This window comes from Periophthalmus magnuspinnatus, chromosome 3 (assembly GCF_009829125.3).
Source record: "Periophthalmus magnuspinnatus isolate fPerMag1 chromosome 3, fPerMag1.2.pri, whole genome shotgun sequence".
Taxonomy (NCBI): Eukaryota; Metazoa; Chordata; class Actinopteri; order Gobiiformes; family Gobiidae; genus Periophthalmus; species Periophthalmus magnuspinnatus.
The window spans coordinates 35,917,577-35,939,927 of NC_047128.1; the positions used below are offsets into that span (position 1 = coordinate 35,917,577).

At 42.0% G+C, this 22,351-nt stretch overlaps 1 protein-coding gene across 1 annotated transcript in view; it reads left to right on the forward strand.

Moving 5' to 3' along the window:
• The window catches only part of gpc6a (glypican 6a), a 201,763-nt gene extending 193,831 nt beyond the window's left edge, over positions 1-7,932 (forward strand). The window contains exons 7-9 of the mRNA XM_055230406.1: positions 69-199; positions 2,816-2,991; positions 6,008-7,932. Of these exons, the coding sequence (XP_055086381.1) occupies positions 69-199; positions 2,816-2,991; positions 6,008-6,228 (528 nt within the window). The 3' untranslated portion in view covers positions 6,229-7,932. The remainder of the gene's footprint in view (positions 1-68; positions 200-2,815; positions 2,992-6,007) is intronic.
• The last annotated feature ends 14,419 nt before the right edge of the window (positions 7,933-22,351 follow it).

Sequence of the window (22,351 nt, forward strand, 5' to 3'; positions counted from 1 at the left end):
GACGAACTCATTTACGATCCAGCGTTTGGATTAATGTCCGTGTGTTTCTCCCTCGTTCCCTCTGGCAGGTGATCGACATTAAGGGGAAGCTGCTGGAGTCCAAGCGTTTCTGGTCCAAACTGCCCGACGACATCTGCGCCCGGGGACAGTTCAGCGAGCAGGACGACGAGCAGTGTTGGAACAGCCACGCCAAGGCCAGGTCTGAAGCTCATATTCACCCTCACAACTCCAGCGCTATCTCTGCTCTGCTGCCGGGGATTAAAACACACTCACTGCTCGCTCAGATTAGCTCTCCCCTGTAAGTACAATAGTCAGGTTTTAGACTGAGAACTTGAGTCTAAGCTCTGAGGCTCAAATACCCAGAAGGCCGTGCAGTTTCTAACACCTCTCATGAGAGCTGGGGTATCGCGGCGGAGCAGTCTGGGGTGGAGTTTTTTCTGTAATGTGGAAGGAAACGGAGAGAGAGAAACACTAGAGGGATCAAACTGTACATATATATATTTAAAATCTACATATTGAGTCTCGTTTATGTCACATTAACGTGTTCAATGCAAAAAATGTATTAAACGCTCGATGAAATGACCAGATGTCAGAGCGTTAGAGGAAAGATCGGGCCTAAAAAATCCAGCCCGACCCGACCCAGGCCCGCGGGTATTAAAGCCCGACCCAGCCCGAGCCCGAAGTTAACCCGAACTTTCATATTTTATTTGTGAGGATAAATAACAAAAAATTAAGAACCAAACAAAATTAAACATGCGTAAAAATAAGCTACTAATTACACAAAGTAATTCAAAGTGAGAAAGAAAGACATTAAAATCACAAAACAACAAACTAAAACATAAATACGCACTTGTCTGTGAAGAGGTGCGGTCTTTGGGTTTGGGACAAATGATAATATAGATGTTTGATCATCACTTTTGCCAGTACAGCTGTTTAAATGTCTGCTCAGCGTCGAGGTGTCAGTCTTTTTGCTCTCGTATGAAGCAAAGCGCCACATTTACCACATTCAGCGAAGCCAACGCAAGTTTCTGTAGCATTTTCAACAATCAATTTGAAGCCACACCTCACTCTGGCCGGTGCGTGTTTGCCTTTTCAGTTCCCCTGTCTTTAGTTTATCCTTTACTTCTTGCTGCTCCATATCAGGGATACCAGGTCTAAATAGATGTGGACTTGCGGAGGGGAAGATTATTACGAGGGGGCGTTCACGTGTGCAGAGTGTGCTCCTGTTTAGTAGTTAAATAGCAATTACCTTACAGCGCCTTCTCTGTTTTATCCAAATTATTTTTTTATAACAAGTATTCCTAAGTTGAGTATCCACACATCGTTTTAGTATACATTTTTATAAGCATATATTTATTAAAAATATCAGGCTCGGGCTTAAGATCTTACCTCTACAGAGCGTGTGACCCTTGTTTTGTGTCCACGCCGTCCCTCGACCGCCGTGAGATACTTAGAAACTCTCTGTGCCTAAAATTCCCTGAAATCAGTTTGTTCCTCTGATTCACAAACCTGCTCCTGCTAAGATCAACTATCGCAGAAACTGAACACACAAATGATCCAACTGTGTGATTGTTTTGCCCGGAATCACTAATTTGATCTATATCCGAGTTAAACCGATATGTTTGTCGACGTATCAGGGCGATATTTGCATTTTTAAACCTCCAGCACTCGTCCATGTTTTATTTGGTGCATAAATAATCATAAATAATATATGTATGAAGCTTAAGCTCAACACTTTAGTCCAAAAATGATACGAAAAAACAGATTTCTGGACCAATTTGTAGTAAAACGAGATTGTGGATGAGTTTGTACTAAATTAAAATCAAAACGTTTGGTGGAAAATGATCAAAATCAGCTCAAAAATATCACCAAAGCTTCTGGTTTCTTTGGATTTTAAACAATCGGCATCGACCCACTTCAGTTTCTAATGTATATCTATGGATTAGACGTGTTGTACCCCTAAAAACACAGAGAATTCATCACGAGAGTAATTTATAACTATAGCAACGAGGAGAAACAGCGTGAAAGTGTCGGGTAAAGGCATCACCAGTCGCTAAAAACACATGATCCCAGGTTTAAGAGCTGATTACTGATACAATACACATTAAATACAATATAATACACATTTTAGCAAACATTTAACTGTATTTATATTGTTTTTAAGGCTTATTTAAATGACCAAACCTTTTCCCGTTGCATGAAATCACATCATGACTCACATCGCTGAAGAACAGAGCGTCGTATCAGGGGTCAAGTTACAGGTCAGATCTAAGGAGAGGGTCACTTTAAGGTCGATCTGAGCAATAAAAACACACATAATGGAAAAAAAACAACTCTAGATCTTTGTGGAAAACTCCAGTTAAAGCACAAATACCCCAAGTGTAGTCAAAATTTTAATAATAATGTATTTTATCCGTCTGAAACTGTCCTTTTTGAGGCAGGGACCAAAAGGATCCTCTGTGCTTTGGTCCCAAACGGGAAAAGTAAGTGACTTTATTGATTCGTGATGAAATATGGATCGTTTTTGTGCTGCTTGTCCATTTTTTAAACCCTAGAAATCCAAAGCACGTCGCAGAAACAGGCAACACGCTCAGGTTTATTCTAATCCCTCGACCACTGCGAGATACTTGGACGTCGTTTGTGCCGAAAATTCCCCAAAATCACAGTTTGTTCCTCTGATTCTTTAACCAAACACTTTTACAAATCAAAAAAAAAGTGGGTCACATTAACAAAACCTCATGACGGGGTTTTGTGACTCCCGCTGAGGTCGATCGTCGCAGGAAAAAGCACAAACGCCGCTGTTGTGTCTCCGCAGATATTTCCCTGAAGTGGTGAAGGAGGGACTGACGAATCAGATCAACAACCCCGAGGTGGAGATCGACATCACGAGGCCCGACACGCTCATCCGCCAACAGATCATGGCCCTGCGCGTCATGACCAACAAACTCAAGAACGCCTACAACGGCAACGACATCTACTTCCAGGACTCGAGTAAGGACGCGCCCGTTTCACGCAGATTTAAGAGTCAGACGAAGCTGCAGATGTGACCGTTTCGACGCAGATTTGAGCTGAACGACTCGTGACGCTCGTTTTTTTTGTAGATGTTTTTATTTATTTTTCATTTTTTTGCTCAAACTATAAACGTGTTAAAAATAAACCTCAGACGACTTTTACTTTCCACTACAGTTAAGAAATGTAGTAGAGCAGAAAGTACAAATACTTGCTCTCAAATGTAGTGAAGTAAAAGTAAAAAGTGTCCACTATAAAATCAACTAAGTAAAGTACAGATACTTAAGTACACTACTACTTTAATACTTGTACTTTCTGTTCACTGCTCAAATGACATGACTGTGTTTAGTGAAGCAACATTCACACACAAAGTGATTCAAAGAGCTTTACAGAATAAGAAAGACGTTAAAATCACACAAATCCAAACATAAATAATCACAAATAATCATCATAAACTCAACATTAAAGGAGAAAAGTGCAGAATAAACCCCTTTCAGTCACAAACAGTTTGAGTCTGGATTTAAACTTTGTCAAAGTCGAGGCCTGAGTCACATCTTCAGGAAGAATGTTCTGTTTAGTCCTGGTTTAGTCCTGGTTTTGTCCCGGTTCAGTCCCAGTTCAGTCCCGGTTTAGTCCCGGTTTAGTCCTGGTTTAGTCCTGGTTTAGTCCTGGTTTAGTCCTGGTTCTGTCCCGGTTCAGTCCTGGTTTAGTCCTGGTTTAGTCCTGGTTTAGTCCTGGTTCTGTCCCGGTTTAGTCCCGGTTTAGTCCTGGTTTAGTCCTGGTTTAGTCCTGGTTTAGTCCTGGTTTAGTCCTGGTTTTGTCCTGGTTTAGTCCTGGTTCAGTCCTGGTTCAGTCCTGGTTCAGTCCTGGTTCAGTCCTGGTGTAGTCCCGGTTTAGTCCTGGTTTAGTCCTGGTTTAGTTCCGTTCACAGTGACTGAAAAAAGCAGCAGAGACAAATGTAAAGAGCAGAAAACGGAAAAGTTTGTAAATGTGATGAAGTTCATGTAAAATCACATAAAAACCTTTAATCTGGATTTCAAAATAATAATAATAATAAAACGAGCCGAGTTATGACACATGTTTGTAAAATGTTTAAAATCAGATCATTTCTCGTGACTTTAAATGCAGAACTCTGAGGCTCACACTGGCTCTTGTGACTTTTTCCTTTACGCGTCTTATTTTTTTCTTACTTTATGTTTTCAGATCTGGTCTTTTTTCTCTCACACCTTCACCGTTTGCGTCTGACAGAAATAGCGGCGTTAGCGTCGTGCTAACTGTTTGCTAAGGGTTTGTGGATTACTCCAGCGCCGCATCCTGACTCTTTTAAATTGATTTGATTTCACAGTAATTAAACTGAAGCTCGAGCGGTCGTCACTTAATCAACACGTTTTTTAATTTTATGCTTTTGTTTTTGTGACGTGTGAAGTTTGTGCCGTGGAGGAGTCGGGATCGACGCAGCGGGTTAAAAACATTTGTTAGAAAATAAAAACTGTGTCCTTGGGCAAACGTTGATCTTTATTTTATATTTGGGGATATTTTAAAGTGCAATATTGATCTAAAACAACTTAATAAAGCAGTCCAGGGGCTTTTTCTTCCAAAACGACGGAATAAAAATGACTCAAACATGTGAATCACTCGAAACACAACGTCGAGTGGGTAAATGAGAAGTGAAAATAACTTTAACATGGAGAAAAGCTCGTTAAAGTAAATCAGTTTGAGTTTATTTATACAAAGCACAATAAAAAAGAAACACTTCAGCCCAAAGAGTTTCACATTAAAGTCAAAAACAGATTTATATTTGACTGAGCAAAAGTCAAACTCAGACGGACTCGTGTTTATTCGTCCAAACTGTGACTCGCTGATCACAGAAGGTCAGATTCTCCTCGTTTAAATCACATCTGGACTGAAAACACAGAGCAGCAGAGACAAAAGGACAAGGCAAGTTTGAATCTGTTTTGGAAAAAGGAAATAATCTAAAAAAAAACAAAGGTAAACTGTCCAAACCAGACTCAGAGACTTATCCAGCGTCTGTGTCCAGTAGATTAGACGACTGTAACGTCCTGTAACTAGAACCAGGAAGAACTTCACACATGTGTCCTGTGGCTCCTGTGGCTCCTGTGGCTCCTGTGGCTCCTGTGGCTCCTGTGGCTCAGAGACTTTAAAGCAGCTCAGTGTGAACAAGTCTCTCCATGGACCAGGACCAAAGAACATCTCCCACATGAGCCACAAGAACCATCTCACATGAGGAGGACTAAACCAGGACTAAACCAGGACTAAACCAGGACTAAACCAGGACTAAACCAGGACTAAACCAGGACTAAACCGGGACTAAACCGGGACTAAACCGGGACTAAACCAGGACTAAACCAGGACTAAACCAGGACTAAACCAGGACTAAAGCGGGACTAAAGCGGGACTAAAGCGGGACTAAAGCGGGACTAAACCGGGACTAAACCGGGACTAAAGCAGGACTAAAGCAGGACTAAACCAGGACTAAAGCAGGACTAAAGCAGGACTAAACCAGGACTAAAGCAGGACTAAAGCAGGACTAAAGCAGGACTAAACCGGGACTAAACCGGGACTAAACCAGGACTAAAACTGGTGAATCAGTGTTTGACTTCTGTTCAGTTTAAATCTCTCTCTTTCTTCCTGTAGATGTGACTCAGACCTCGACTTTGACAAAGTTTAAATCCAGACTCTGTTCTGTTTATCTGTGAATTAAAGGGGTTTATTCTGCACTTTTCTCTGTTAATGTTAATTTCCTGATGATTATTCATGTTTTGATTTGTTGTATTGTGCATGTAAAGTCTTTTTTGTGTTGCGTTGTGTAACTGTGCGTGTAAAGTCTTTTTTTGCGTTGTGTAACTCTGTGCGTTTAAAGTCTTTTTGTGTTGCGTTCTGTGTGTTTAAAGTCTTTTTTTGCGTTGCGTTGTGTAACTCTGTGTGTGTAAAGTCTTTTTTGTGTTGCGTTGTGTAACTCTGTGCGTTTGCGTCTCAGGTGACGAGGGCAGCGCGTCGGGCAGCGGCAGCGGCTGCACCGAGGGCTGCACCACAGAGTACAGCTACGTCGGGACAGAAGAGGCTCCCGTGATCGGGGCCGACCGCAGCGACGAGCGGGCCGCGGCCGCCGGACACGCCCCCTCCCACAGACCCTCGCCCCGCCTCCTCCTGGTCTCGCTGGCCGTCCCCCTGTGGGCCGTGCGGAGACAGTGCAGATAATACTCCGAACGCGGCTGTGACTGGTTATATGCGCAGTGTGGACAGCAGGAGGCGCTGCTCACTGGAAAAGGTTTACCATGTGGTGTGCTCAAAGTGCTGCATCCACCCCCCAAAGACGCCCAGTGCCATCGCCGACGACTATCTTCACCGGACGGGACAAAATGTGCTGTTTTCGTTACATTCTGGTGGGTTTTGTCCTGAAGTGGTGACGTCCAGACTAAAGGAGATCTATATTTTTGTTTTATGGAAGACGCAGACGACGACACAACGTTTTTACCATTAGTGAACTCCCCTCGAACAAGCTGAAAGTCTTATGTGTGCATGTACGGCAACGATGTAACCCAACTTTGTTTTAGGCTTCAAACGCGGCGGCGGTAGAGGAGGGACGAGCTCGCGGTTCTCCTGGTTTCCTGTCCTGGCGTCTAGTTGCACATATACACTTATCTCTGAGGAAGTTCTGCACAAAGAGGATGTTTTTTTGCACAGATCGCTTTAGTTTACGGCTTCATACGTTGAACAGGTTATAGAGTTCACCCAGTCCGTATATAAAAACTATATTTTCATTTAACTGATTGTATTGGGACTGTACCTGTACTGCAATCTTATCGAGTTTTATATCGTGCTTTTTCATTTTAGTTCATCTCAACATAGCACTACATTAACTGCGTATACTGCTGCCGCGCCGATGGTAAATATGGTTATCCGTTATATCCAGGTAATGCAAAAACGCAGTGGTTCTCAAGCGGTGGGATTAGTTTGGTCGTGCTCTGGGGCGGCTTTTGCGGTTCTGCTTTTGGTTTTCGCTCAAATTAAAGTGAATTCAGATGTTATTCCTCATTAAAAAGCTGATTTTATTGCGATTTTACACCTGATTTGGACCTAATTTAGAGTTTTTAGTCCTGGTTTCGACCCGTAAACTGTGTGTATATATAATTGGACGTACAGAAACGAACCTGCTCGTCGCCACGTTTCAAACAGGAAGTGCTCACATCACGGCTCCAGCTGACGCCGCGCTCACTCGGTCCACTTCTTTACACAGTTTATGTTTAAATCGACACGTTATAGCGCAGAATTGACCGAAAAACTTTGCGCTGATGCTGTTTTTTTTTTCCATAGCTCTGATCCAAATCCTGATCCTGAATCCCCTTTCTACACGACTTCCTTCTTTTAATCACAAGCGCACTTCCCGTGTTGGGTCAGCGCTCGCAGTCTGGAGCGGTGCAGTGGAATTAGCATGTGCGTGTTTGTTTATTCCCCTCACACGCCGCAGCCCGTGGGGTAAAGCGCAGGCGGACGTGTTCTCTCTGAGACGTGCACCGACTCAGCATCTTTGAAACCGATTCCCGTGTCAAGGTTAGCGGCGCTCCTAGAACCGAGGTTACTGTTCATCTTGTTCTTCCGGCTCTCGCCTCCCGTTTGACCTCTGCGCTGTTTTACGACGGAGAAACAGCTTCATCCGCCATGTTGATTTGGAGAAAAAACAGTTACATGTGATGCTTTTCTCACATGTTTAAACACACAAAACCTGCAGATTTAGGCTGAGTTCTTCTCTCAAACTGAAAACACTCTGTTCCACCTTGTGATGTCATCATGTGGTGATACAGGAAGTGCTCCACTGTGTTTTTAAACTCCACACACCTTCATTTATAGAATTATCTGGATCATTTCAGTCCTGGAAAAACTGACAATCTACAACTGAACTAAAGGGAAAAGGAGCTGTTCACTTCGAAACTCCTCTCCTCCTCTTCTCTCCTCCTCTTGTCTCCTCTTGTCTCTTTTACTCCTCTTTTTGTCTCCTCTCCTCCTCTTGTCTCCTCCTCTTGTCTCGTCTCCTCTTGTCTCCTATTGTCTCCTCCTCTTGTCTCCTCTTCTCTTCCTCTCTTCCTCTCTTCCTTCCTCTTTTGGCAGAGCTGTTCACTTGCAAACTCCCACTTGATGACATCACAAAGTGGAACGTCTCATTTTGATCTTTGTAGATGTGACAGACTCATAACAAAGTGACTCAAACATGTGAATGAAACAAAACACAAGTCCAGGTCTGTTTTTGAGGAGGAAACAGCATCAGAACATGATTTAAAGCCACAGCACCTTTAAACGACTCATTTTAACTTCACAAACTGATTCTATTTCTACAAACAGGGAAGATTTAGACTTATTTTTTAACAATTATTAATTACAAAAACACTTGACATGAGGCCAATTCTTCACTTCATTCTGAAAACACAGACGCAGAATGATCCTCACGTCTGTCTCAAGTTTATGTTGCCAGTTTTAAAGCAGAAATCCTGTGTTTTATGACCGATCTGAATATTGACTGTACAAAAGTCTTTTCCATGAGTCTAAAAACACGAGTAACAGGTTCAGTGATTGTAAAACCTCTTTAAACAGTCAGAGCACAGGCCACATACTGTTCCTTAGAGCGTTATACCATTTAAATAGAAAAAATAACTCACAAAAAAAGCACGAAGCTGGAAAAGAATCAAAAGAAACTGAATCAAATGAACAGAAACGCTGGGAAATCAAGTCTATTTCTGTCAAATCAATCCCATAACACGTCCACACACACGATTATTCTGGAAATGTAAAATTAGAATCTGTTCTGCAAAACTATAGCCTTGGAAAAAACACTATTTATTCATAGTTTATTAGAAAGTCAAAATGGCGCGGGGCTCTTGAGTCGTTCATTGTCAGGACGCGTTCAGCTCTAACTCATCACATAATAAGGACCCGAGTCGCTCTCACAGAACCAATAAGCCCCGGCGCCGTCTCAATGGGAGACTCCTACACGGCGCAGCCCTGTAACAAATTAACAGCTGCTCTGAGCATCTCTAAGCAACTGTGAGCCCACGTCGCATACTAAACCCGCCATCCCGGGACGCCACTGTTGTGCTTTGTCTGAGCGGAGCAAAGAGGGAAGCCCCCTGCTCCGGCTCGGGCTGGTTCTGATTCTCCTCACACACGAACACGAGGAGCGGCTCACGGGTCACTCTTTACTCCTCACGTGCAGGAAAAACATTAGTAACTGCGGATATTTGATTATAACTAAATGGTTCTGGGTCATATGGAGCAGGGGCCATTTTAATGCTAAGATTTAACCCTGTGTGTTCCTCCCAGTCGAGTCACGTTGAAGTTCCTCTGGGCTCAGTTTGACCCCAGTTTGTTTCTCTTAAAACTCAGCCATAAAATAACATACTTTTTTATATATATATAATTTGGAGTCTTATTTTCAGTCAAACTTCAGACTAATGTGCTGATACCAAATGTATTTACTTATTTATTTATTAGTAGGCCATATTTTAGTAAAGATTGTGCCTTTTTGAACCTCTAAATCTCCTGCAGCTCTGATTTTCCATCACTGTCCTGTGTTTGTCGAGTGCAGAGGTGGAAATTAAGTCGATCTGAGATATAAGAGAAACAAACTGGGGTCAAATTGAACTTTAATGTAACTTGTTTTCCAGACAGTTCTTATTATACAATCAACTTTCTTTTTTGATACAAATCATCCAAATGAACAAATGGCCCAATTTTCAACCAATTTGATGAAGAAACGACCGAGTTCTGTGTGAGTGACTTATTTTTTTGGGTCATAAATTACCCCAGGACGACACAAAGTGGAATTTGTCTGTCGGGGTTCGCCACCTGCTCCAAAAACAAACATTAAAAAGCATCGAAACCATTAGTAACTGCGAATATTTTATTATAATTGGACAAAACTTCATAACTAAATCGTTCTGGTTCATTTTAACGCTAAGATTAGGCAAGTTTATTTGTACAGCACAATTCGTACACAAAGTAATTCAAAGTGTTTTACAGAATAAGAAAGAAAATCACACAAATCAAAACATAAATAATCACAAATAATCATCATAAAATTAACATTAAAACAGAACAGAGCAGATTCAGACAGATTTAAGTGGAAAATCGGGGTTCGTCTCCAAAAACAAACGTTAAAAAGCATCGATCCTCAGTGTGCGCAGGCTCGCCTTTCACTGATCTGAGCTGTAACTCCAACAGTGCACCTTGATTTAATAGACAGAGTGTTGTTTGTGAGAAAAATATTAGCTGTTTGCAGTGAACGGACGTCTTTGCTTTTTAAAACATTTATTTATTGAGATGAAAGTCCAGATTCGACAGGACGTGGTGCATTTTAAAGCAGCAATGAGGGATTTTTATTCAGGCTAATGACAAATTAATGAGTAAGTTTGCACTGACGGCTCAACCACAATGAAAAATACAGATGAACTGTGTCTTTCCTGTCGGCTGAAGCTCAAATAAACGTCCATCATTTACCTACATAACCTCCGTCGGCAGCAGAGCGCGGCGTCCAGGCCCGTCCTCCGCTCAGGCTGAAACCATCCATCAGAGCAGCTTGCACGCGGCACATACATGCACAAACAGATGGACGAACAGTTGACCCGCGCGGCCCTCCACGGAAACAGCTTCAGGGCGAGGTCGCTCCCGCCGTCACCGCCGCGACCAAATTAAATCACCGACGCATCACCCCTATTTGTCCAGTTTGACAGGAAGCACCGGAGAGCAGAGAGGGCGTCCAAACAACTGACCACAGCGCGAGGAGACCAGCGTGTGCGCCGCTAAACACGGGATGAACACGGATCTGGATGTCGCGGGAAAGCAACGCGGCGGCTGGGCGGGTCACGGGATGAACGGGAACGAGGTCAAAGGTCAAGGACGGAGCTGGAAACGCTTCAGCTCAGACTCTCGACAGACGTTGATGGTGATACCTACAGCTTTGACGTTCTCGCTAACTTTCCTGTCTCGTGTGAAGGAACGCGCTCGTTTGGCTGCACCGTGACAGACTGCTCCAGAGTGACGACCGCCCGTTGAGTCGTCGCGTACGTCAGGTCGGCGCCGTTCTGCCCTGGGTTTTCTTTAGAGAAGCTGCTACCCCTTATGCAATTAGATATAGACGTCCAATTAGCCGCTCGAAGTGTCGCCCTCAGATAGACTCATTAAGCGAACAGTTCATGAGCGTGATTAGCTAACGGCCGCGTCTGAAGCCACCGTTTCTCCTCGGGCTCCGGCTTTGGTTTGACAGTTTACGTGGGATTACTATTAACGCCGCAGATCGTGTTACGTTTTGTGACGGAGGACGACGCCGCCGCAGCTAAAAATGTAAAAATCAGACTTATTTTATCAAAGGAAAAAGCTACGAGGACGAGTCTGGAGCCGATTGGACACGCCTCAAGATTATAGCATAAGTAAACAACTGCTTTGAAGAGGAACGCGGTGGTAAAGATAGTCTTCAAACATGACCCAAACCTTTAGAAAATATATCTTTACTCTATATACACCTGTTTAAAGTCGCACCGTGCAGCTTTTCTACCACAAAATAGACTAACGTTTGTTTTTTACTTTGCATTTCCACAAAAAAATACTCCAAATTACAGCACAAACCTCGTCTATTTCCATGAAAAATGTTACAAATCCTGGTTTAAACTTTGAATTTTCCATGAAACAGCTCAAACACCACCTTCAGAAAGCTGCACAGTGTTGCTTTAAGTGTCGTCGTCAACCACAGGATACACTTTTTCAATTTGCAAGTGTCATCAAACGATACAGAAGTGCGCAGTTCGACGCGTTCGTGGTGATAAACGCTGAGGTTTTCACACTCAAACCTCTTATGAATTATTCCAGGTTTAGAGAAAAGTGGGTCCAACGTGGAGCTCGGAGTTTGAGCCAAACAAACGGGCGGCGGGCGTTTGCTGAGAATGAAACGGGGAGACGTGGCTTCAGATTGGCGTTTCGTTTCAGGCGTCCATTTTGTTTTTGTGTTTGATTTTTATGACTTTAGATTATGGATTTGTAACATTTTATTTGCGTTTTCTGTCCGACGTCGCTGTTCTGACTTTTGAACGATAAAGAATAAAACACTGCTGGATTTAATTATTAATAATCATTTATTTTTCCACAAAGTTTTATAAAATGTACCGTTTCTGCAAATACTCACTTTTTTTTTTGTTGGTTTGTTCAAAATCAGCGCATCAATACGTCAAAATATCGTCTTTAATCGCAAATGATTTTAGCGTAAAATGATGTGCTTATGTGTTTGCAAAGGCCTTTAGAGTCAGATGCCCTTCCTGACACAACTATCTGTTTTATTCTGAACATTAAATCAAAACGAGACGCTATTTTTCCCATAATTCTCTAGTTTACTGATGAAAACCTGTGGAAACTTTTTAAATATCGGTTCATTTCACAAAGTCGGATTAATATATTTAAACTTTACAGGTCCATCTTTGTTCACTCGCCTCCTCAGTCGCCTCCTCAGTTGCCTCCTCAGTTGCCTCCTCAGTTGCCTCCTCAGTCGTTTCCTCATTTGCCTCCTTACTTGCCTCCTCAGTTGCCTCCTCAGTTCCCTCCTCAGTTCCCTCCTCAGTCGTTTCCTCAGTTGTTTCCTCAGTTGCCTCCTCAGTTGCCTCTTCAGTTGCCTCCTCAGTTCCCTCCTCACTTGCCTCCTCAGTTGTTTCCTTAGTTCCCTCCTCAGTTGCCTCCTCAGTTGTTTCCTCAGTTCCCTCCTCAGTTGCCTCCTCAGTTGCCTCCTCAGTTGCCTCCTCAGTTGCCTCCTCAGTCACCTCCTCAGTCATTTCCTCGTCTCCTACCCTTCGTTTCCTCAGCTCTAAACCCCGCCCACAGGGGAGCGGCAGGTTCCAGTTGGTCCTTCCTCCTCTGATTGACAGTTTCGAGGAGGCGTGGAGGAGGCGAGTGAACAAAACAAACGCCCCCAGTCCTCCCAAACCAAACCGTCTCGTTCCTCTTGACGGGAAACGTTCTGCTGATCCATAATTCCATCTCCGTTCTCTCTTCGTTCCCTCTGAGCAGTTAAATCGTGGGTTTAAATCGGGCGTTGGGTTTTTCTACCGAATGTTTCAAACTAAATGTGTTATGCAAAGGTGTGTCGTCCATTCAGTGTCATTAGCTGCACTTTTGCTAACACTGCTGTGGGTGCGGTTGTGTCGTGGTTTTACAGTGAGGAGCACACACACACACACAGACTGTCCGTGCACGCTGTTCTAAGTGTTTGGGAAACGTTCCTCTGAAGTGGGTGGTTGTACAAGCAGACATGCCTTACCATTTTTTAAAAGACTAAAATGGATTGCTTATTTGGCTTTTGTTATACATTCTTGTATACAGAAAATACTACAAAGATAATAATAAACATTTTATTTAAAAAGCTGCGTGGTTTATGTTTTGTTCGGTGGTTAATCGACCTTTTGTCCTGCGGTGAACACGTCTCAGTTCTTCGTCACAGTTTGTCTTTGAAGCGCTAATGTGTTTTTAAAAAGGTGTAACGAGAGGCGCTTTTACACGTCCATGAAAATACTTCGAACACAAGCACCGCACGATCTGTACTCAAAGTCCAAGTCAATCGAAGAGCGTTACAGAATAAGAAAGACGTTAAAATCACAACACACTGGTCCCTGGTTTATCTCAGGGGTCACGGTCTAAAAATAACCCACAATAAGCAAAATCTGCGAAGTCGTCAGCTTTATTTTTACCTTATTCTCTGTTTTTGTCTGTCAAACCCCTCACCACACACTTTATACACTTTTCTCACACAGGCATTAACATTTTCTCACATTTCTCTCTCGTTTAAACTCTCTCAAAGTTCAAACCTTCGTAGGCGTCTTTGTCGGTGCAGAACGTTTCATCGACATTGTGGGTTTTGTCGGGGAGAAAACAAATTGCAAACGTACAGCACTTCAGAGTCACACTGAGATCCAACGTTTATGTAAATTTGTCTGAACACATTCTGTACTGGACAGGAGACACGGCACGGAGGAGACTGATGGACAATGGTCTACAGTCCAACAGCCAATCAGGACGCACGACACAATGGTCTACAGTCCAACAGCCAATCAGGACGCACGACACAATGGTCTACAGTCCAACAGCCAATCAGGACGCACGACACAATGGTCTACAGTCCAACAGCCAATCAGGACGCACGACACAATGGTCTACAGTCCAATAGCCAATCAGGACGCACGACACAATGGTCTACAGTCCAACAGCCAATCAGGACGCACGACACAATGCACGCTCATACAGTGTAAATAAAACATGCAAAATTGTACCAAAATAAATCTGCGATATAGTGAGGGACAACGGTGCAACAAATCAAAACACAAATAATCATCATAAAATCAACCTTAAAAGAAAAGAGGCAGAATAAAAACCTTTAAGTCTCAGATTTTTACAAACTGAAAATGACCTCAGCACTTTACAAAAATCAGAACAGAGCAGAACAGAGCGAGTTTAGTCGTTACAAACATCCAGTATTTTCCTGCACAGATGGACAGATTCCATACAGAGTGAGCAGCTCAGAGTAGAGCCGCTGCTCCGTGTGCAGAGGAGTTCAGCTCAAACAGAAAACGTCACAGAAACAGAAGAAATACATACAGAGAAATACACGCTAATATTTTTGAATTCTACTTTTTGCCCTGGACAGTGTTAGTACTTTTTACATTTAGTTAGAAGTTTATTCTTTAGTTGAAAAGTGAACCTGAGCGTTACCACGTCGCCCCCGTGCATCACTAAATACGACCATAATCACGCCACAGTGACATCATCACACGCCCCAGTGACAATGACACAGTGACGGCGTTTCAGCTAACACCAAGTACAGAACAGTTTGTGCAACAATTTACATTTTTTGCTTTTGTGGGTCAAAAATTGTAGTTAGAGTCTGAGCAACTTCACAGTAAAATACATTTATGTTTTTAGTGTGAAGTGTTTCCATATGTCACAGCAGAATTAAGCGTGAGAACTAACGCAGTGTGATACAAACCTCTGATGAATATTATTGTGTTACATTAATACAATATAATCTGTCAGTACACATTTTACACACACACACCCACACACACACATAACACTCAAGTCTCTGTGTCAGTCAAAACTACACAGTGGAACCACACACATAAAGTCGTGTTTCACCCCAAACATGCATTTATTCATTTTCACATGACAGCGTTCAAAAGCACAAACGCACAAACGCACAAACGCACAACACAAAGGCACAAACGCACAACACAAAGGCACAGCACTTCTGAAACTCTCATTATTCATGTTTCTTTTAAAAAATTATTTATGTGCTTCAATTATGGATACGCCAAACTGCAACACAACACACCCGAACATGGAAGTTTATGGATTCAGACGCACGGAGCATCTTTTTTTGCTGCATAGGCGGGTGGATAATTTGGGATTTCTCGTGGCTAATCCCTCACGACGGCAGAAGAAACTGTAACTGCGCCACGGCCCTGATCTACATGAAGGCTAAGTGAATACATTTCTCTGTTTTATCGTTGCTTTCGGTGTTTGAATAATTCTCACCAAACCCGATTGTGGAATTCTATTAATTCTTATGATTAGTATTTTGTGCTGCTGTGTCAAAAAGCTGACAGTGGTGGAGCGAGCGGCGTAAGAAAGATTATAGTCGGAAAAGAGAGAGGAAAAGGGGGATTGTTACAGTCTAATGTGGATTATAATTTTATTCTGCTGCATCAAAACCAAAGTGTCTGTGTGTAATATATCAGTAAATGGTGACGTGACGATTGAGACCAAGTAAAAGCTGAACTTTATACGACCCACAGATTAATTACTAAAGTGTTTTATTCTGCTGTTTTATCACGAAATGCACGAACACGAACAATAACATTAGATTTGTTAAGGGTCAGTTCTGTAGTTTTCTGCTGTGAGGAAATCTGAACACAAAAGCTTCTGTACAAACATAGACTGTAAATATAAATGGACAGAGCTAACATGCTAACATGCTAACATGCTAGCCGCTGTGTTCCAAACAGGAAGTGATCATGGGCGCGTTTCCTGCTCCGTCGACTCCCTCTGTCTGTCTCTGCTGCTTCAGACTCATTTTGGTCTTAAATGTTCATATTAACCCTCTACATGATCCTGGGGTTCTTTTTTTTTTCTTTTTAATTATTTTTTTTATTATTATTATTATTTTGAGTTGTTGTTGTTTTTTTTGGTTGTTTTTTTTTTTAGTTATTTTTTATTATAATTTGTTCTACTTATTTTGAGTTTTTTTTGTTTATTTTCTTAATATTTATTTATTTATTGTTATTTTGAGGGTGTTTTTTTGCTTGTTTTTTTAGTTGACTTTTTCTTTTTTCTTTTTTTTTTTATAAACTCTGTCCTCTGTCTCTGCTGCTTCAGACTCATTCTGGTCTTAAATGTTCGTATTAACCCTCTACATGATCCTGGGGTTTTTATTTCACTATTGTGTCTGTAAATCAAGATCTGAACATTAATAACAGACAAATCAGGTCCTTCTTTCCCCGAGGTCGCTCCTGTTAGCGTTAGCAACAGGTTTGATTGACAGCGTCGCTAAGTGTCCGCTCTCTGCTAAAAAACAGCGGTGTGGGCGGGAAGCGGCGTTACCTTCAACAGCCTCGCTCCTCATTGGCTCTTTGGTTGCTGTGATACCCGCAGTCGGAGTTACAAATATGGAAATCAGTGACTGCTCTGGGCTGAACGATGTGACGTCACATTCACAGTCAACAGAATATTTATACAGACTATGACCACAATGCACGCTAAAATAAACACAAAAGAAACGCAATACAAGCACAAAACAAACACAAAACAAACACAAAACAAGCACAAAATAAACACAAAACACAAAACAAGCACAAAACAAACACAAAACAAGCACAAAACACAAAACAAACACAAAATAAGCACAAAACAAACAAAAAACAAACACAAAACAAGCACAAAACAAGCACAAAACAAACACAAAACAAACACAAAACAAGCACAAAACAAACACAAAACAAACACAAAACAACAGCCGTCTCAATTTAACAGCGATCGCCTCATAACTGAGCAGTAACTGACAAAAAAAAAACTTCACCTCGTTACAGCAGTTACGTTAACAACATCACATTATGAAAACAAAACAACAAAAGGCATCAACAAAACATCAGATCATCACAGGTTTACACGGGTTTATGATTTTGAGTTGTGTTGGTAAAGCATCACTCTGTAAATTATACCACACTCATAATATTATAGTTTTTTTATTTACAGAGCACATTATTATTCAAAGCACATTTTATAAACAAGACCAACAAACTAAAATTATAAAATGAATGATTATTTTATCATGGATTACGAGGATGCAGCCATTTTGAAGAGTGAAGAGGAAGTTGGACGAAACGGGACTGAAACACAAAAGAAGCAGGTACGTCCACAAGTCACAGTTTTATAACACAATCAGACATTTTAGAGTCTTAAAGTTGTTTTTTTGACCCCGTTTTAGGATCTGAAGGAGGCGCCAGACCCTGCTCCCGTTCACCAGAGGGTAAGGGACGTCCGAATATCCACTGTGACCCCTGACCCCTCATCCACAGAGCGACTCACTTCACATCTGGGTCAAGTGGCTCCGGGTTTGAGTGAAAAAAAATCTGCTAAACTCGGCTAAAACGTGATTTGTGTCATAAATAATGATCAGACTGGACGGTCACACAAGGATTTATGGACTAATAATGGCGTCTGGCGTAAAAACGGACGGATTCATCAGCTTTTCGTGTGAGACGTGGACGTTGGCGCTCTTTTAACAGCTCAAGCTAAGGTAAGTGGCTAACGCTAGCAACTTTACACAGAAACGGTTTATTTAAAAGCGTTTTAATCATAGAATTATCAGCGGGGCGATGTCGTTCAGTCATGCAGTGTCCAGTTAAAGACCAGTCGCTGTTTCGCTGTTGTTTTTCCTACTCCCACAATGCATTGTGGTCTCAGTAACCAACGCTAGATGCTAATTTACAAGGTGTTTGCGTAATCCCCAGGTCAGATCCAGAGAGAAAGACCAAGTTTAAATGTGTCAACTGGACAAAAAGTTGTAGTTTTTCTTCAGTTGTGGTCAGATTACTGCTGGACACTGCCTTATATCTATCTATTTTCTCCAGTTTCAGCCTTTAATGGCCCTATTCAACCTTTAATGGCCCTACTATTTGTTTGCTTTGGGTCTGAGGATGGACTCGTAGATCTGTGAGAGATTATATCCAGATTTAAACTTTGTCTGAGAATTTTTGAAACCGTAAACACCTATTTTCTCCCGTTTCAACCTTTAATGGCCCTATTCAACCTTTAATGGCCCTATTCAACCTTTAAAATCCTGTTGTTAGCAGTGTGGCGGTCAGACTTCCACGCCGCCGACTGTTTACCTTCGTTATATTTGATTGTAACGCTCCTCATAATGAGAAACGTGTCGTGAGGTTTGAGACGATTTCATCTTATTACAGCTGTTTGTCAGATAACTCCCCGCAGACCCCGACACTCGCCGTATCTAATGGAATTTGCGGCGGCAGTGATTTCATATTTGTCCGTAATAGACAGCGTGACACCGGCGTCCTGACAATGAGCGCGTGTCTTTTAAACGCCCTTCACCGGCGGTACGGCGGCGAGCGGCGGCTGCACTGTAAATACGCGGGGCTGAGGACGGGGCTAATGGATTCTCAGCTGACACACTTCATCGTGGCGCTGATTGTAATTGGTTTTTACGTCGCCGCAGTAATAGTGCCAGGGCTTCGGAGACAACGCCAGTCCCCTGGAAATACAAACTTACCAAATTAATGCTGTCTTTTCAATTTGCCCTCCCACGTGGTCGCCGCAATTAAACGGATGTAACTCAGCGCCGTGTAATAAGGACTAAATAAGTTTGAAAGAGAATCTGAACTAACACAGTCCTGCGTTTAAGGTTTGATCAGAGTTTAAAGAGAATCTGACCCAACACACTCTGTTTAAGGCAGTGTCCAAACTACGGCCCGGGGTCCAAACTATGGCCCGGGGGCCAAACGCGGCTCTCGGACCATTTTTTATTGGTCCTCAGGCCTCAGTTGAACTGGCCCAATTGATCATAATCAGTACTTTTTATGGCAAATTTGAGTAAACCACCAATAAAACCTAAAAACATCACAGTGTCACACAGACCTGATATTATATTTCAGGCCTTATTTAAAGTATGAAGTCAAAACTACGTTAAACGCACCGTCTGAATTATCCTCTGTATTATCTGAATTATCCTCTGTATTATCTGAATTATCCTGTACTGACACTGGTCTGTGTCTCTGTGTCGAATATTTTTCCACATATGGCCCTTGGTGAAAAGTTTGGGCCCCTCAGGTTTAAGGGTTTGATCAGAGTTTGTGTCTGAAGGAGCAGAACGTCACAGGTGTGAGGATTAAACTTAAGAAAAGTGTAAATGTTCAGGACAATCAGGAGCTGATATTATTATTACTGTAGTAGCAGTTGCAGTTTTAGTAGCAGTAGTAGTAATAGTAGTATTGGTAGTAGTAGTAGTAATAGTAATAGTAGTAGTAGTAATAGTAGCAGTAGTATTGATAGTAGTATTGATAGTAGTAGTAGTAGTGATAGTAGTAGTAGTAGTAGTACAGTAGTAGTAGTAGTAGTAGTAGTGATAGTAGTAGTAGTAGTAGTGATAGTAGTAGTAGTAGTACTGTAGTAGTGGTGCTTCTGTGGTTAGTTCCCGTTTCCAGGTCGTAGTCTGTGATGATGTGACATTTCCAGATGATTGACACATATTTGTCTCATATTTGTCTCTTGTTTTGTGTCACGTCCTGAAGACAAATCCTCAAATGTTGAACCTGATCAAAAATATTAGACAAAACCAAACTTTTTTAAAAATCTGCATTTTTATCTGAAATATTATCGTCCCGCGTGTTGTGATGTGAACCAGCAGGGGGCAGCAGCCTGAGTGTGTCACAATGTGCTGCTTTAACAGAACATGAGGAAAAACACATTTATAATACTCTTATAAATACTTACTGTATTTCTGCTAATACACTACATTTATTTGCAGTTTGTTGCGGTAAAGTGAGCAGTTTGACACTTTTACACTTCGATACAAACAGAGACACTTATATTTGACTTTACATTATCATTATTACTGTTGGAGTGTGTGTGTTCTGTGTGTGTGTGTGTGTGTGTGTGTGTGATCACAGTTTAAATCCTGTTGTTTGACGTACGACGGCGTTCAAATATTAGCCTCATGTGCACACACTGCTGCTTTTCCTCCAGCTCTTATCACTCGTGTTAACTGAGCAAACTGACTTTTCTGCAGACACTGGATCTCTCTCTCTCTCTCTCTCTTCTTTCTGTCTCTCATTTCTGTCTCTTTTTCTCTTCCTCTGACTCTCTGGATTTGGGATAAAGTCTGAATTACACAGCAGAACAGTCCTGGATAGCAGAGACGGAGATTTACCCTCAGCCTGATCTATCTTCAGACAAGGAATAGTCGAGAACCCTCCCCGCGGGCCCCGCCACCTCCGCGCTCCTGACAGGCGATTAGCATGTACCGCCGAGGAGCGAGCGAGGGAGCGCACGCTTATCCTTTTTGACCCGACGCTTGACTTGAAAACGGGCGACTCTTGTGTCTTGTGTCGCTGTGTCGAGTTTACAGTCGGACCCGGGCGTTACATACGGCGCTGTCGGGAGCTTAGAAGTGCAGATCCAACAGGTAGAGCCTTTAAACGTGTCCTCCAAGAAAAGAACAAGGTTTAAGTCCCCGAAGCCGCTCAGATTTGCAACACAAGTGGAGATGAGATGTGTTCTGTCTCTGCTGATGCGGCTGGCACATGCAGAGCGCGGTATGAGCTGAGTTTGGGTTTATTTATATTATTATTTTGACAGGGTTTTGGTTTAAATGTGAAGTAGAAGAGATAAATAACAGTGTTGGGCCGTGGTTAGACATGAACAATCAAACATGTGGAAAACAGATCATCTCAAAGACTCAATTTTGATTAAGACTCAATAAAAGACACGTTTAAGAGTAAATTTGAGCAGGAAGTAAAGATGTTGAGGCGCAGTAGAGACGGGGATCCTTCTCCTGGACGCACAAACTGGAAGGTTTTCTCAAGCCCCTGGAGAAAAAAGACTTTGTGGTTTTAATGAGCTGGAGAAGTGGAACATGCAGCTCGTTTTTTATTGTATTGTCCATTTCATGATGACTTTATAGATCCTTTATGTCAGACGCGTCAAACTCATTTTCACCGAGGGCCACATCAGCAAAATGGGCCAGATGTGACTGTGGCTCATTTTAAACTTGTTAAATTACTGTTTCTGTGTTTATTACTTATTCAAGTTGCAAATATTACGTCTCTGTGTTTGTGAATTTCCTGATAAACTGACATTTTTAAAAGTGGATCTGGTCAGAACCTTCAGCTCTGATTCAAAAACAGACTTTTAATTATTGGACAGTTTGTTTTTCTTGAAGGTGAACTTTTTAATACTTGTGATTGGTGAACTGACCGCGCCTCATAACACAAAAAACACACAGATTTTCTCCTTAAAGCACAAACTTTATTCACCTTTAGTGTCTTTCTTGAAACTTCCTTCCACGCTGAAAATGTTCCTCTTCCCGACCAATTTGGAATGATTTGCAAATATTTCTGTGTCACTTGTTGGAAAATCTCATTAGTTTATTGTCAATGCAAACATTAAAGCAGTATAGACTTATATATATATTATTATTATTTATATATATTTAAAATGACAGTCAAGCCTTAATTTACCTCCTCGCGGGCCACATAAAATGATGTGGCGGGCCGCATTTGGCCCCCGGGCCTTGAGTTTGACATGTGCTTTATTTGATGAAATGTTCACCCAATGCTCTGATGTAACGACGACAACAAGATGAGACGGTCGTTTAATTCTAACATTTATAAGTTGACTTCATTTTTACGTAAAGTCTGGAAGAAGCAGCTCATGAGTTTGTTTAAAAGAGTCTGTTGTTTTTTTGTAACACACGTCTAGACTGTTGTTTCTTGTTAATCGTGTCAGACACAATAATAAATTCAAATAAATAAATCCTATGGGTGTTTTTCGTTGCCATGGTGATGCACGGTGCAAAGGTGACGTGTCTGTAGGTGGAGACGCCGGGTCGCTGGATTTTTTTCTTCATTTTCCGCTTCGTTTTTGCTTGTTGTCGCGCTATTTTTGCGTAGGCCGACAATTCAACCATCTGTGTGTGAAACCTGCTTCAGCCACAGTGCGATTAAAACACCAGAAAACGCACAACGCAACAACACAAACAGCGGCGCGTCCGACCGAAGCACTGGAC